Here is a 15378-nt window from a genome sequence, read left to right on the forward strand (position 1 = left end):
GTGTAGAACTCATTCTAGGTTTGGCTTTCTTTCGTCTCCCTTTTCTATTTTTTTTTTTTGTATAACATTTCTTTCTATCCTTTTCACCACATCAGAAATTCCAAGAATTCCAATTCCATCTGTCCCTAACTTACTTCATTTAGAATAAAGAAACTACGTTTCTATCCATGTTGCCAGAAATAACAAGAGTCCTCCTTTTCCAAGGTCAAATAACATTCCATTGCGAGTACACAGCATACTACCTCTATTCATTAACTTGCCAATGATCATTTGGGTTGTCTCCATAATTTGACTACTACAAATACTGCCGTAATGAACAAAGGAATCCAAATGAGGTTTTTTGTTTGTTTCTTTTTGAAATCTTTATTGCTAGATATTACAACAGTTCTATTTTCCGTTCCTTTATCAAGAAACCTGCAGTTTTCTTTAATGACTCAACAGTTTTTTTACATCCACCAACAATTTAGAAGTGCTATGTGAAGACACACATACACACAGAAACACACACACAGACACACACACACAGACACACACACACAGCCTTGATACAAGTAGTGGTCATGCTGACCAGAATAAGGGGAAAGCTCATTGTGTTTTTAATGCTGCAGTTGCCTAAGAATATCTTCACTGTCCTTTCTTGGAATGTGCCATTAAAATGCACTTTTCTGAAAAGCCCTTTGAATGCCCTGGTTTCTTAATGATAAAATCTCCCCTCCCTAAATGTCATCAGGACATTGTGATACCTAACAAGAAGCAGCCATGTGTATTCCCAATGTCCACTCATCCCTCAAAGCATGTCCAGCAATGGGAAGGATAAAAGGAAAGTTTCTCAGATCTCCATGACTCCCTGAAGGGATCTTCTAGGCCAGCAACAATCCTTGCTGAAAAGGAACATTAATTGCTGCACATGTTGTGTTGTCATTGAGCTATGTGAGCATCTATGGTCTGGAATTATCAAGAAGAAATGAACAAGTTATCTGATTTCTGTTCATGCATTCCTCTCTGTTTTACTTCCTCGATTAAAAATATCCTATCAACGAAATTATTTTTAACACTGCCTCTGTGACATCCATAACTTAGTAGGTAATAATTTAAGAATGACACTCAGTGACAAAGTGACAATATATTTTGCACACTTGCTTGAAAAATTGTAGTTAAATATGGACATTCCTACCATATCTCTAACAGTCTTATTTATGATGTGAGTATATAGAGACGGCATGAAAATGATAACTGAATTTATAAAAATAAAAGTATATTAGAAATTTTTATTAATAAATACAGCATACTAAGTATTGGCCAGGATGTCTGTGAGCATGTATTAATCAGGTTTCCTGAAGAAATAGGTACAAAAGAAAATGACATATAATGGAACAAGAACTTTGAATCAGGCACTCAGAGAGAGCCAGTGGAATTTAAATTGCATTAAGTAGTAAAAAGGGAAAGTGAGCAAACATTCAGTTCAGTTGTAAGTTGAAGCACAGTACATGATATATTTTATATACTCAAAGGGCCGAGGGTTCACTAATGCTCCTTTTTGCTTTCACTGAGGCTTATACTCTTCTCCTTTTGATACAGTAGGAGCTGACTTTCTTGATTGTGATTCTTTGCTTGAGTTGGTGAAAGAACATACTAGGAAGGTATGGAATTTCGTCATAGTACTATCGCTTTCTGCTCTGTAAGGTCCATTAGGTTCCCAGCCTTATGGTACCTTGTATACCATGGGACCTTTGCCTACAACAGAACCCATGGTGAGCTGTAACATTTAATACTTGTAAACATAATGAGTGTTAGACCCAGAGTTTTGTCCTCCTCAGATGGAAGTTGTTGCTTCTTGTTGGTTGTTTTCTGTCTCGGCTACTCCATCTGGGTCCCAGGCTCTTCCGTCCAACAGAGCTTTTTTGAGCCTTCTCCAGAAGATGTGCCTCCCCAGAGCATTGTCCTCCCACTCGAGGTAGGTATTCCTGCTGAGAAGGCGATACAGCTCCACTTGTTGCTTCAGCAGGGACTTCTCCACCTTCTCCAGGACAATGAAGATGATGCCAGAGTGGCTGCTCAGAAACTGCCATGTCTGAGCAATCTCATATTCAAAGATACACCAGCGGCTCTGGATAAAGTGTCTAGACACCACAACAATAACCTTCCGGCTCTTGTGGAAGCCTTCCTGGATGATGTTGGCGGCAATGGCCACACCAGGAATAAAGTCTCTGTAGTGGAGGCACAGCTGAAAGGGGGGGACCCCTTCTTCTAAATTCTTTACCAACTCGTTTCTCACCCAGTCCTCGTCGTGGCTGGAGTAGATGACAAAGGCATCATAGACGCTTTCACCTCTGCTGTACTTCTTACAACCAGCAATAAGTATCAGGTGGAAATAGAATTTGTAGACCAGAAACGCTATAGTGGATACTGCAAGCACACTGACCACTGATGCACCGATGATGGTCTTCTGAATGTAACAGGTGGCATTCCGAAAGTCCAATACCAGGGAGCCCTTCATCTCTACAGGTGTTGCACACATCATTTGTTCAGTGTTCACTAAGAACAGCCTCTGGTCCTTGACCCACTGCAGGAAGTTCTGATGTTCACATGTACAAGCAATGGAATTATTAGTAAGATTTAGGAAGGCTAGACTCTTTGGGAAATGTTGCATCATTCCTTTGGATGTCTCTATGTGATTGAAACTGCAATCAAGAGTCTTGAGGGAGTGCAGCTGGTTATAATGGAATGAATCCAAAAGCAGTAGATTGTTGTGACTCATATTTAGTAACTCAAGTCTATGGAGTGTGTCAAACACCCCCCAAGATACTTTCTGCAATTGGCAGTTAGAAATATCCAGGAATGTCAAGTTTGTAGTGTTTGTAAAGACATTTGAAAGGGTGTTATCTTTGAAAGAATTACCAGCCATTTTTAAGGTGTTGAGACTGGTCAAGCCAAAAAATATGCCATTGAAGTCAATTTTGGTGTTAGTATGAGAGATGTCAAGATAAAGCAGTTTTTCAAGTGGTAAGAACATTGAGAATACAGTGGCCTTTTTTAAAGTAGAATGCTGAAAATCCAAATATTCAAGCTCTTCTAAACCCATGAAGTTTGCATTTATCCTGATGACACCGTTGAAGCTGAGGTCTAAGTGTTTCAGGCTTCTTGTTCCCAAATCAGAGTAAGAACAGCAACGCCTGAAGCTCATACCATTTCTACTGAGATCTAGAAATGTGAGGCTTGGCAGATTCATTTCTGCAAAACTGGTAGCCCCTTTGTTGGTAATAAAAATCAATCTTTTAAGAAAGGGGTTTTCTAGAGGTGGAAAGTGCTTAAGCTCACATCTAATGACTGTTAAGGTTTCCCATTTGAAATATTTAGGAATGTGTTCTAGCTGTCTTAAATACACATTTACCAAAGACATTGTAGAAACATTTGCCAAGCACTCGAAATCAGTGATATCATTCGAAAACTCGTCTGCATACGTAAACCGGAATTCATTAATGGTCACCTTGCACAGTCCTTCCATGACAGAGCGGTCAAGCCTTTCTACCCTCCTTTCATTTTTAAATTCTCCCAAGATCAGTCGATGCACTTGTAAACCATCCAGGTTTTGAATGCAAGTTTTCATTACATTTGTGCTATTAAAATTACTTCTTAGAGTCAGCTCATGGAGCCTAACTCCTTGAAAGGCTCCAGGCTGAATAAAGTCAATTGGGTTTAAGGACAGCTCTAAAGAGAGATTGAGCTGGGGATTTTCACGTAAAGTCTGGAAGTCTGTGTAGTAAATTGTTTGGATATAGTTATTAGAAAGGTCTAAGTGATCTAGGTCGGTCAGATTAGAAAAATATTCAGGTAGCTTGGAGGAACGTATAAAATTGTGAGCCACATTGAGTGTCTTTAAAGTTATAAGGTGTCCAATAGGTAAGTTGTCTAGAGAAGCCAGTTCGATCTCCACAGCCACCAGATTCTGTAAATTTGCTAGTCCAGAAAAACTTCCCCGGGATAAACTCTGGATAGGGTTTCCTGTCAGTATCAAGGTTGTGAGCTGGTGTAAATCCTGATATGCCTTGTCTTCAATTGTCTCAATTTCACACCTGTGGGGAAAAGTTGTAAGTCATGAAAAATGACTGGTGAGAGTCAATTTCAAAGACATAAATAATTACACATAAGTGTCAAGGATGGAATTAATATTTACAAAAAGTTACTCATATATGACAGCTGGTATTTTAAATCTGTCATTGTCACAGGTAAATGTTAATTGGTGACATGAGTAAGTTTTATGGAAGAAGTGGAAAATGGCCTATGAATGTTTACATCACAGGGATTGACCCTCTTTCAGAGGACAAAAGCAGACTTCTCTGAAAATATTTAAACAGAATTTTTAGTGATTAAAAGTAAAGCAAGAAGCAGGTCTGAAAGCCAAAGTATCCAGCAGGCATGCCAAAGGAGGACCCATAATACACAGTCTCTGTGGCTGTAGGGCAATAAGGGAACTAAGAGAGACTAAAATGGAGCTATGAAGAGAGGGGTTTGCAAATAAAGTACAGACTCACGAGCCCAACGAAATACTACAAATTTTATTCCAAGGTAAATGTAAGATGTGCTGTATACAGCACCCATAGAGACAAGCTAGCAGCAGACCTCACATGCAGTAGACACACAGTGATGCATGATGGTCTTCACTGCGGATGCAGGACACAGTTTTCAAATGAGTCCTTTCCAAATCTGTTACAGCGACCCTGACTTTTCTTGTCCTCTTTGGCGTGTTTATAGGTAATAAAATCATTATCATCAGTGCTTTCATTTATTGGCAATGTGGCAAAAGGTGGGGGTACTGTAGAAAGAATATTGGGAGGCCATGTAGCCGGGGTTGGTTCTCCTGGCACAATGCATGATCTTTGGTACCCATATTTTGTGTGGGTTTCTGATGGGGGATGTCCTTCTATATATATGTTTCTCTTACTGGTTGATGAGTAAAACACTGATTGGCCAGTAGCCAGGCAGGAAGTATAGGCAGGAAGATGAGTCGAGGAGAAGACTGGGAAAGGAAGGCAGAGAGAAGTGGCCAGAGAGACGCCATGCTGCTGAATGAGTAACATGCCGGATTATGGGTAAGCAGCAGCCTTGTGGCAATATACAGGTTAATAGAAATGGGTTAATGATTAAGAGAGAGCTAGCCAGTGAAAAATCCTAGCCATCGGCCAAACATTTTAATGATTAAAATAGTATTTGTGTGTTTATTTGGGGCGAGTCAGCTGCGGGATCAGGCAGAACAGAAAACCTCCATCTTCAGGTTTCCATCATCCCACTTATAAATAATAAGAATCAAACTCAGTTTGATTCTTTCTCAAGTCTCCTCTTTCAGTTATATGATCCCACAGCTAATAATCACATACATATATTGCCATATATAGCAGATAAAGACAAAAGATTCTTTCTCTGTTTCTATCTCATAATATCTAGCTCATAACTTTAGAGAAATAGAGTGACACAATGAAAAAAACCTTTGAACTTGGAAGCTAGAGATATGAGCTGATGTTCTAGTCTGCTGAGGTAAACAGTATTGCTGTAGACAAGTTAATCAAATCCTTCAAAATTCAGTTTTCTTAGACACAAGAAGAAAAAATTCATACATGCATATATGCTCCTAAGAGCTACCTGGTCTATCACAAATCACTCTTAGAAGCCCAGCCCAGTTACTACACATTAAACACGCTTCGAAAGGTACAGGGGATAGCTTGTCTGACAGGCTTTAATGCAAACTATCCCATGAGCTAGGGGAGAGGAACCTGAGTTCTTTTAAGCAAATAATCATTTGTGCTGTAGATCAATGCTCAATTATACAGGACATTGGTGAGAAATCAAATCTTTTTTTAAATTGATTCATATTCTGTCTACTTCTTTTCTACCCCCAGTCTAACTTAGTTCACTTCAAATCTCTCTGGAAAAAGTAAAATGTAAAATTTAAGGAAATGATTATAATACCATTTTGTAAACTTACAAAACTCACTAAATAATTTCACTATATCCAGTGCATATAGTAGATTTATTATTTTCATTTAAAACGAGTGCTAACTGAGACTCAGGTAAAAGTTACATGCATCAGGTCGTACAGCTATAAATGTTGGAGGAAACATGTGCTTCATTCTTCCCCGTGCTACAGAGTTGTTGCCTTTTTCCTTTGGCATACTCTATTAATACACAAGTAAAGACTATAACACATAGGGTAGCTGCTGACTTTGTGGCAGTAATGACTTCTTTGCCGAAAACCTTTAATACCATGGTCTTGATCTTTATAGAGGCATTTTAGAATAAAAACATGTGAAACATTTCTGTAGTTTTACAAACGTTGAAGAAAAAATAAGGCCCTGTATCTACTTCGAATTTTAAGGATGGCCCGATCATTACAATTCACTGATGTAAAGCTGAAGCTTCCCTCCTGACAACTAGCTTTCAGCAAGAAGGTGCTATAGAGACTGCTGGGAGAGAGAAGTCATGCTATGAACTAGCTATGAACCCTATGAAGTATAACCCAAACTTGCAGGGCAAGATGTATCTAGTGTTGAAATATTGGCATAACTCTTCTAAGGGTAACAAACTTCTCTTGGGTTAGATTTTTGTCCATTCCCACAGGAGGTTACCCATGGCTGGTATTGTTAATCTGGTAAAAAGATAGTGATTACCAAAGTGGCCTTATGAGTTGGTATGGAGATTCCTCAGGAAAATGGGAATTAATCTACCACAAGACTCAGCAATTCCACTCTTAGGCATATATCCAAATGAGGCAAATTCATATAACAAGGGCATCTGCTCCACTATGTTCATAGTAGCATTATTTGTAATAGCCAGAACCTGGAAGCAACCTAGATGCCCCTCAACTGCAGAGTAGATAGAGAAAATGTGGTACCTTTACACAATGGAGTAATACTCAGCAGAAAAAAAACAATGGAATCTTGAAATGTGCAGGTAAATGGATAGCACTGGAAGCAACCATCCTGAGTGAGGTAACCCAGTCACAAAAAGACAAACAAGGTATGTGCTCACACATATATGGATTTTAGACATGGATCGGGATAGTGCCAGGCTGCACTTCCACTGATAGAGAGTCTGGGAAACCAGAAAGAACCTAAAAGATATGCATAGTACCCAAGAGAAGAGGATTGAGACAAGATCCTTTCAATGGATGGGGAACATGGCGAGGGGTGGGGGGGAGTGGGAGCTGGGAAGAAGAGGGGGGAGAAGAGGAAGAGAGAGTAGGTCATGGGGGAACAGGAAGGTTGACTGGAGGGGTAGAATAGGGGGAAGAGGGAATCATAGGTTGGAAGACAGATCAGGCACCAGAGTGACCTCTAGTGATCTAAAGGGATGACACTAATTGGCAAGCTAAGCAATAGTGGAGAGACCACCTCGAATGCCCATTCCTGATAATGAACTTGATGTCTATAACCATCCGGGAGCCTTCATCCAGTGACTGATGGAAGCAGAGGCAAACACCCACAATTAAGCACTGAACTGAACCCAATGAACCCAGTGACAGAGAGAGAGGAGTGATGAGCAAATTGGCAAAGAATGGGCTGGCAAAACCAGCAGAGACAGCTGTTCTGAACAGGGGAGAGCTCTTGGACCCCAGACCGACAGCTGGGAGGCCAGTATGGGACTGATCTGGACCCCCGAATGTGAGTGTCAGTGAGAAGGCCTGGGCAACCTATGGGGCCCTTAGCAGTGGATCAGTGTCTATCCCTGGAATACAAACAGTCATTGTGTGCCCATAGCACAAAGAGGGATGCTCTCTCAGCCTGGACTCTTAGGGGCGTGCCTGGACCTTACCCTGAGTGAAATGACAGACTCTAGATATCCCCTATGTGGAAGGAATTGGCAATAGGGTGGGAGGCTGGGGGGATGGGGGAGTGTGGGAGGAGGGGAGGGAGAGGGAACTGGGATTGACATGTAAAACAAGCTATTTAAAATTAAAATAAAAAAATTTTAAAAAAGACAGTGATTAGAGAGATTTATGATGCTAATTTTTGGGTTGGGAAGTAGGGTCGTTATTAATGTGGTTTAGTCAAATTAACATGGCACCAGGCTACTGTCTAAATAATTATATTTACAACCATTAGCAAATGTCACTGCTCTTTATAGTAAACAGTGGAGAATGCAGATATTCTTAAATGTTCTAGTTGCTAGGAGTTAAAGATGGTTCTGTGCTCATCCCTGAAGCAGACATTTATAATACCTGCTTTTGAGGGTCAGAAAGCATTGAGGAAGAGGGAGCAAAAAGAATATAAGAGCCAGAAGACAGGGAAAAGAGAGGATATCTTTCAGCATTACACAGTCATTGCAAACATGATCCCACAGCAACTGTGGTTACCTGCATTGGACCTCCACAAAACCAACCCTCCCAACAGAAAATCATGGATCAGGGAGGAGATCATGGGATCCTTTACTCCCTACTAAACTTTTGATTATAGGGAAGAGACAGTCATTGTTTTTAGCTGCTTATCAAATGGTTGTGCCCACTAGGCTCCAATAGGTAGTTCTAAATCTATGGATACACAGAGAACATGGTTAAAACCGGCAGGTCAGAAAATAAGCAAACAAGTATGAATATAGGAAAGGGATGTGTTGGGAAGAACCAGGGTTACCAGGGGTCAGAGGGAATTAAGTGCAGGTGAGGGTAAAAGTAATAGAATGCACTACATAGATGTGTGAAATTGTCAAAGAACAAGTTCAATCCATATAAAATGATTCAGCTTCCCACTGAAAATATTGGTATAAAGTTTGTGTTCCAACAAATGTTATGATGCACTGCATCAGAAAAGAAAATCTTAGCAACAGTTTCTTGCCAATACCAAATGCTTTTCTTGGATGTTAGCATCTTTCTCTTAAGTTAGGGCATTTCTTATTCTCTACCCTCTGTTCTGCTTTCACTATTTCAGGCATCTTGTGCACCTACTGATGCCTCCATCCTCTTCCACACATAATAAGACAGCTCCTCTTCTAATTGCTGCCTTTATATGTACATTGTTTGTCACTCACTATTGTAAATCACAGTATTAGAATTGGTTAACTTGTGCTGTGTTTATGCTATGTGTATAATAACAGCAACAAAACTTTAGTGTATTGACTCATTGAAGAGCATATTAATCCTACTTAATAATTAGGAGTATGGGATATGTATGTATAAATGTTTGTTCTATAGCTTAGGGAACAGCACATAGGATGTGGCCCACAAATATCTAATGGAATAGTTTAAGCTAATATAAAACCTAGAACTGTCCTTAAATAATCTTATCTAGTTGTGCATCAAAGTGAAACCTGGTAAATAAAAGTAGCTTGTCTAAGGATATACAGCAAGTAATACACTGTTGAATTAATCAGTGAAAGAAGTTGAATTAGATAAGCCAAATGTACTTATCCAAGAATGCAATGATAGAAAAATAACTATCTCACCTTGCGCAGCATGTAAAAGCTCATTCATTACCTGGATAAATCCAGCAACTTGAGTTCTGGAAAATTAGAGAAGCTATGGCTTCCCAAGATCTTCAGGGGGTTGAAGCTCAGATCCAAATGCTTGACTGAAGAGGGGATGTTGTTTGGGATTTTGTGGAGATTCTGATCCATGCATTGGTAACTAATATTAGGATCCACCTGTAAAGATCACACAACAAATGTCTGTTCCCAACTGCATGTCTGACCCCAACTCCTCCCCAAAGGCAAGTAATAGGATGGCACAACTTGTATACAAGCGTTCTCACCAACATTTTCCTGCCTACCCACCTACCCATTCAGTCATTCTGTTTTATCTTGTTTGAGACAGGGTCTCATTTATCCCATTCCAGACTTAAACTTGCTTTACAGCTGAAGCTGACATTGAACTCCGGATCTACATGCCCCCACCACACCAGCGTAAGTGTATGACACCACATGTATCTTTACCCATTCATTTATCTACCACTTCATGCTTATAAAATCTCTTCATTTATATATCAGGAAAAAGTATCCCCTGAATTCTCAGTGTGTTCACCTTCTACTACACGATAATCATTATTAAATGAGGAACAAGAGAGTCGGGTATAAAAGAGCTCTCAATTCTTAAATCCTTGGTGTCATAACAGGTGTTCTGTGACACTTGCACAAAGTAACCTTTTTAAAAATCATTTTATTTATTTATTTTTGAGATTGTAATTATACGATTTCCTTTTCCTCCCTTGAAGTCCTCCCTAAGGCCCTATTCTTTGCTCTCTTTCAAATCCATGGCCTCTTCACTAGTTTTTGTTATGTACACATAGGAATGTGTGCATAAATATAACCCTAATTACATAAGTACAACCTGATCAGTTTGTATATTTTATATATATATATATATTTTTTTTTTCAGGAATGACCACTTGGTGACCAATTAGTGTTCTCTTCCCTAGAAAGATTCTTTCCCATGCAACAAACAGACCATTACAGAAAACCAAAACCAATCAAAGTGTCCCAAGGGATACATTTACAATAAAACTCTTGCATCTAAAGGTCAGAGGTCACAGTAAAAGGGGGCATGAAAGAGTATAAGAGTCAAGGGACCAAATTTACTGTGATATTGTGTCTCCAAATAGTGTCAGAAACTACACTTATAAAGACTCACTGCTCCAAATGATATGACAGACTTTGAAGATGCCCCATGGAAGGCCTCACCCTCCCTGGGGGATAGAAAAGGGATGGGGTGGAGGTTGATGGGGGGAAGGGGAGGAAAGGAGGGAGAGGGAACTGGGATTGACATGTAAAACAAGCTTGTTTCTAATTTAAATAAAAAAAGGAAAAAAAGAGTCACTAACATGATTGCTTAAATGTGAGCTGAACAAGGACAAAAAATAGACATGCTACCACAGATAGAGTGAAAGCCCAGGAGTCCTCAACTCCCTCTACAAAGAACTACAGGCAACTAAAGAATGCTGAGAGTGAGACAATGTTTGCTTTATCATATCTTCAGTTAATTTAATTAGTTTCATGCAAAATACACATATTTTTGTAAATACATAATTTTATGTAAAATTAGTATCATTCTAATTACTTATCCTAATTATATACAGCTGCATGGAGAGTACCAGACATAATAACATCCAGGCATTTCTCAGATACTACCTATTTTTGACAATTACATTTCTTCCTTGGCTTATTAACTTTAGCAACTTGGTGCAGGAATGAGAGGAAGTGTCAGAGTACATGGGTTCCAGTGATTGAAAGCAGTAATCAAGGCCAAGTGTTTTGTGCTGTTATAGTCCCCACTTAGTTTCATCTATTTTCTCACATTTACTGTAAACCCTATTCCATAACCTTCCACCTAATTTCATAATTATATGATTTCTTCCAGAAAATTTTTTGTTTAACCAAGTGAGTTTTTTCTCTTATTTAAAATCAATAGAACTTTCAAAGCACTAAATGAGATCAGAGCTCATCTCAAAGCTTGCTATAATTAAAGTGATAAATATTAATGTTGATTATCATTGGCTATTACTAATCCCTTGCTGCATATCAACACTTTACTTACATGTTATGTATTTTAAGCTAATTTTCACAACATCTTTTAAAGATGAAGAAAATAAGATGTGGTCATGCACATAGTCAGAAGATTGATATTTTCTAGGTTCCCACTTCACATTTGTCCTTCACAGGTTTCAATCACCAAGCAACTTTGTGTTGCTTAGGTAGTTATTTTCCAAATGCTGTTCATCTGATGAACTGGACCATGAGCTCTGATGCTCTGATGATTTTGTTTGCTGCATTGTTTCCAAGGCTCAGAAGGGTCATGGTGACCTGTCAATGCCCAGTAGCCATTTGTTGCATGAGTGAATGGTAAAAATTTTGTACCTGGTAGAGCAGATGTCCATGTAAGCCAAATGGTAGGCTGTCTCTGCTAAGTGCCATGGGCAGTACAAAAATAAATGCTATAGGATTCCATTTGTCATTGAACTCATTATCAGCTAACAGAAAGGAAGGGACTAAAACCTACAAAGCAGGCCTGGTTCCCAGGTAAGAGAGACAGATTCTAGATCCAGAACATCTGGACATGTGGAAAAGGGAAGAAATGTACATCATGAGGAGAAAAGAATGTAAGCAAGTAAAGGGTCGGAACAAATTCAGATGAATTGGCTAGCAACAGGCAAGGGAGGAGAGCCTTAGGTTATAGGTAGCTACATCCTGATCACAAGCGCATCAGGCATTGTCCAGTAGCCATTCTTTCATTTGCTTCACACATACAAACTGAAGAGCTGTTACAATCTAGACACTGGTGACATAGCAGTAAAGCCAGAAGAAAAGGAAGGATAAAATAATTAAAAAGTAGACAAAAGTATGAGATTATATAATCGATGAAAACACATACTAAGAGGGCAAAGGCAGAGATCTCCATGTGGCAATAAAAAAATACCCTGAAGAGGCCTTTTTACAGAGACCTACATAAAGTGAAAGTCAAAAACTAAATCCTGAAATCATTCCAGTGCTGTAGCTATAAAGCCACAAACAACTGTTAAACATGAACCATGTGTGCAAGATATATCAAAATTTGTGGTAAACATAAATATTGCTGACTTTCTAATATTCTGTACCAAAAATGGAACATAAATTACCTTCTTAATAGTTGGACTATATTTGATTATATAAAAATATCACTAAAAATAACTTCACCTATTTTTTTCCAGTTTGACCCCTAGGTAGATTTTAAACTACATCAGCAGATCCCAAACTTTACCATAAGAGAAGCTCTGACCTAAGGGAGGGATGATGTAGGTTGGACCAGCAGTGAAACTGCTCTGTAAGACAAAACAGACTTGATGGCACTAAAGAATTATTGAAAATTGTAGACGAGTAATTTGATACATCCAATCCTCTGAACCAGTGAAAACAAATAAAGATGAAAGTGTGATTACAGAAAAGACTGTAAATTATGAAACTAATCATCACCCCTGGAGACAAGACCAAGGGAACTGAGACCTAGGCTTATGGAAGGGACAGGCAGACTTTGGGGGTTACCAGAATACAGTATACACCATGGTATTTTGTCTCAGTATGAAACTGATTGGAAACTCTATCTCCATCAATGTAACTAAGGAATCAGAAGGCAAGATACCAAGATAGCAAGGAGTTAGTCTTTGTTATGCTACACTATTTTCTCCCAGGTCAACACTGTGACTCTAACTCGTAATACCTGTCGTGAGTTTCAGAGCCTGCCTCACCCTAAATTATTTCCTTGTTTGCTTAGTTCTATTGTGAGCTTCTGAGATATCTGTGTGGTCTGTGCAGTGAGAAAACAAGAATTAGTCATGAGTGAGATTACTCACTAGTCAGTGTTTCACCAAGAAGTGAGCTACTGCCTTAGCTGATGTTTTACATTGCTCTCTGCCTCCGTCTGTTGTCTCCGTCTGTCTCTCTCATTTTCTCTCTGTCTCTATCTCCCTCCCTTTTTGCTTTTCCCTTCCCTCCCTCCCCTTTCATTTTCTTCTGAATTAGTGACAGAATTTTAAATTCTCTGAAAATTTTTTCATTTGAAAAAATGTTAGTTATTAACTTATGGTGTGTGTGTGTGTGTGTGTGTGTGTGTGCGCGCGTGCGTGCATGTCCACTTTTATGCATACACACACCTGTCAGGGCAGACACTTGGAACTCAGAGGCTATAATAAAGGAGTAGATTCTCTGCTTCCACCATGTGACTTGAAGATTGAACTCAGGTATAGACAGGCCTGTCAGCAACTGACTGTGCCTGCTGAGCGATCACTCCATCATTCATAGATGCTACTTAAGTGATACAAACGACAGCCACCTCCACCTGAGTTTGAAAGGGAAGGAATGACTTCTGAAAGCTAAGTGTTCATGGTACCAACAGAAAGGCCTGATATTACTAGCCTTCTCCAATCCTCCTGTGAGCACTGTGATTCTTTTGCAGTGTGGAAACGGGTCTCAGAAAGGTTCAGTAACTTCTTTGACGTAACTCTGGCAGGTCACAGAAACAATATACTTAAATTTAGTTTTACTAATTTCAAGTCTAAATGGAACAGGACACGGCACTGGCTGCCTGTTGCTGCCCTGCTAACACTGAGTCTCTTTGTCCCCACAGCTTGTCAGGTTTTTGGTTAGTGTAACTCCTGTGTGCAAAATAAACAAATCGGGACACACAGCAGGAAGCTCGGGGCTGGGGACAGTTTTGAGAAACAAGGGAGGTTAGCAGGAAAGGAACTGGTCAAGACACATACCTCCACACAGGGATCCAAACTTTCAGGTCTCAGGGAGGAGAAGAACAACGCCATCATCAGTGTCCCAGCCAGGCAGAAGGAAGGCATCATCCTGGCATTTTCTGCAACCAGCCGAGGCCATGAGAAAGCATTATGAACTAACTGTAGCCGTTGGCAAAGCAGACTCCCTGGGGCACCGACCAGCCTCTCGTCTCCGGGCGGGTGCCCTTCTGCAAGTACTATATTAAAAGATGTTCTGGGCTAAAGGGTGAGAGGAAGTGAGAGTGGCAACCTTAGCATTCTCACTTTTGGTTTGTTCTTTTCTTTTTTTCTCTAGAATTTATTTGCCCTATCGCAGGAGGCAAGTTAGAAGACTAAGGGAAGAACAGGAAGAAGGCGTTTGCCGACCAGACGCTGGAGGAACGGCAAGAGGAAGCTGGCTTTCATCCCAGGAAGTCATCTGACCCCTGGGCTTGGTGAATGCAGGAAAGTAACCAGATACTCATGAAGCCTGTGTGTGTGCCTGGAACTACGTACACATTCCTGTTTTGTTTACAGTGGTGGTCAAGCTGGATTTCTAAGTATCTGACGACACAGTACCGCAGACTGGGTGTTAGCAAACTACAGAAACTTAGGTTCTCACAGTGCTGAACGGTAGAAGCCAGGATCAGGATGTAGTGGGATGTGTCTGCGTCCTGATCTTTTCTTGTATTTGAATATGTGCACGCATCTGTGTGTATACACCTGCTTATTCATGGGGGAAATGAATACTTCATGTGTGTGTACCTCTGTGTGTTCACATGAAAGTATGTGTGTGTGTGTGTGTGTGTGTGTGTGAGAGAGAGAGAGAGAGAGAGAGAGAGAGAGAGAGAGAGAGAGAGAGAGAGAGAGAGAGAGAGAGAGAACCAGAGTTCACTACTGGGTGCCTTCTATGTTTGTTCCCATTCTTCTACTACTATTAATTATTAATTACTATTATTATTGCTATTAGAGAAGGGCTCCAACACAGTTTATTACAAAGGGGAAAACATTCCCAAGAATAAGAGTGGGTTAGTGAGCTGAGGGTAAAACTCAGAAGACCCCACTGTGCTTTTGGAGCCAGAGTCTCTAACTGAGTCTGCTCATCCATTGACTAGACTGAGTTGTCAGTGAGTTCTTGAGATCTACTCATCTCTACCCCTCCTTAGAG

At 40.0% G+C, this 15378-nt stretch overlaps 1 protein-coding gene across 1 annotated transcript; it reads right to left on the reverse strand.

Annotated features, from left to right (window-relative positions):
- Positions 1-343: 343 nt before the first annotated feature.
- On the reverse strand, positions 344-14576 carry Tlr4 (toll like receptor 4). The gene is made up of 3 exons (XM_005075127.4): positions 14211-14576; positions 9461-9627; positions 344-4073 (listed from the first exon to the last, which is right to left on the reverse strand). Exons 1-3 carry the CDS (start codon positions 14298-14300, stop codon positions 1814-1816), a joined length of 2517 nt encoding a protein of 838 aa, XP_005075184.1. The 5' UTR covers positions 14301-14576; the 3' UTR covers positions 344-1813.
- Between the last annotated feature and the right edge of the window lie 802 nt (positions 14577-15378).

Source organism: Mesocricetus auratus, unplaced genomic scaffold, assembly GCF_017639785.1.
Source record: "Mesocricetus auratus isolate SY011 unplaced genomic scaffold, BCM_Maur_2.0 Super-Scaffold_100014, whole genome shotgun sequence".
NCBI lineage: Eukaryota > Metazoa > Chordata > Mammalia > Rodentia > Cricetidae > Mesocricetus > Mesocricetus auratus.

Excerpts from the sequence above, each read along its gene's own strand:
- Tlr4 (XM_005075127.4), bottom strand. The coding sequence starts at position 14,300 with ATGATGCCTTCCTTCTGCCTGGCTGGGACACTGATGATGGCGTTGTTC. Across the intron at positions 9,628-14,210 it reads GTTTGGATCCCTGTGTGGAG|GTGGATCCTAATATTAGTTA; the intron begins GTATGTGTCTTG and ends TGATCTTTACAG. Across the intron at positions 4,074-9,460 it reads AAGTTGCTGGATTTATCCAG|GTGTGAAATTGAGACAATTG; the intron begins GTAATGAATGAG and ends TTTTCCCCACAG.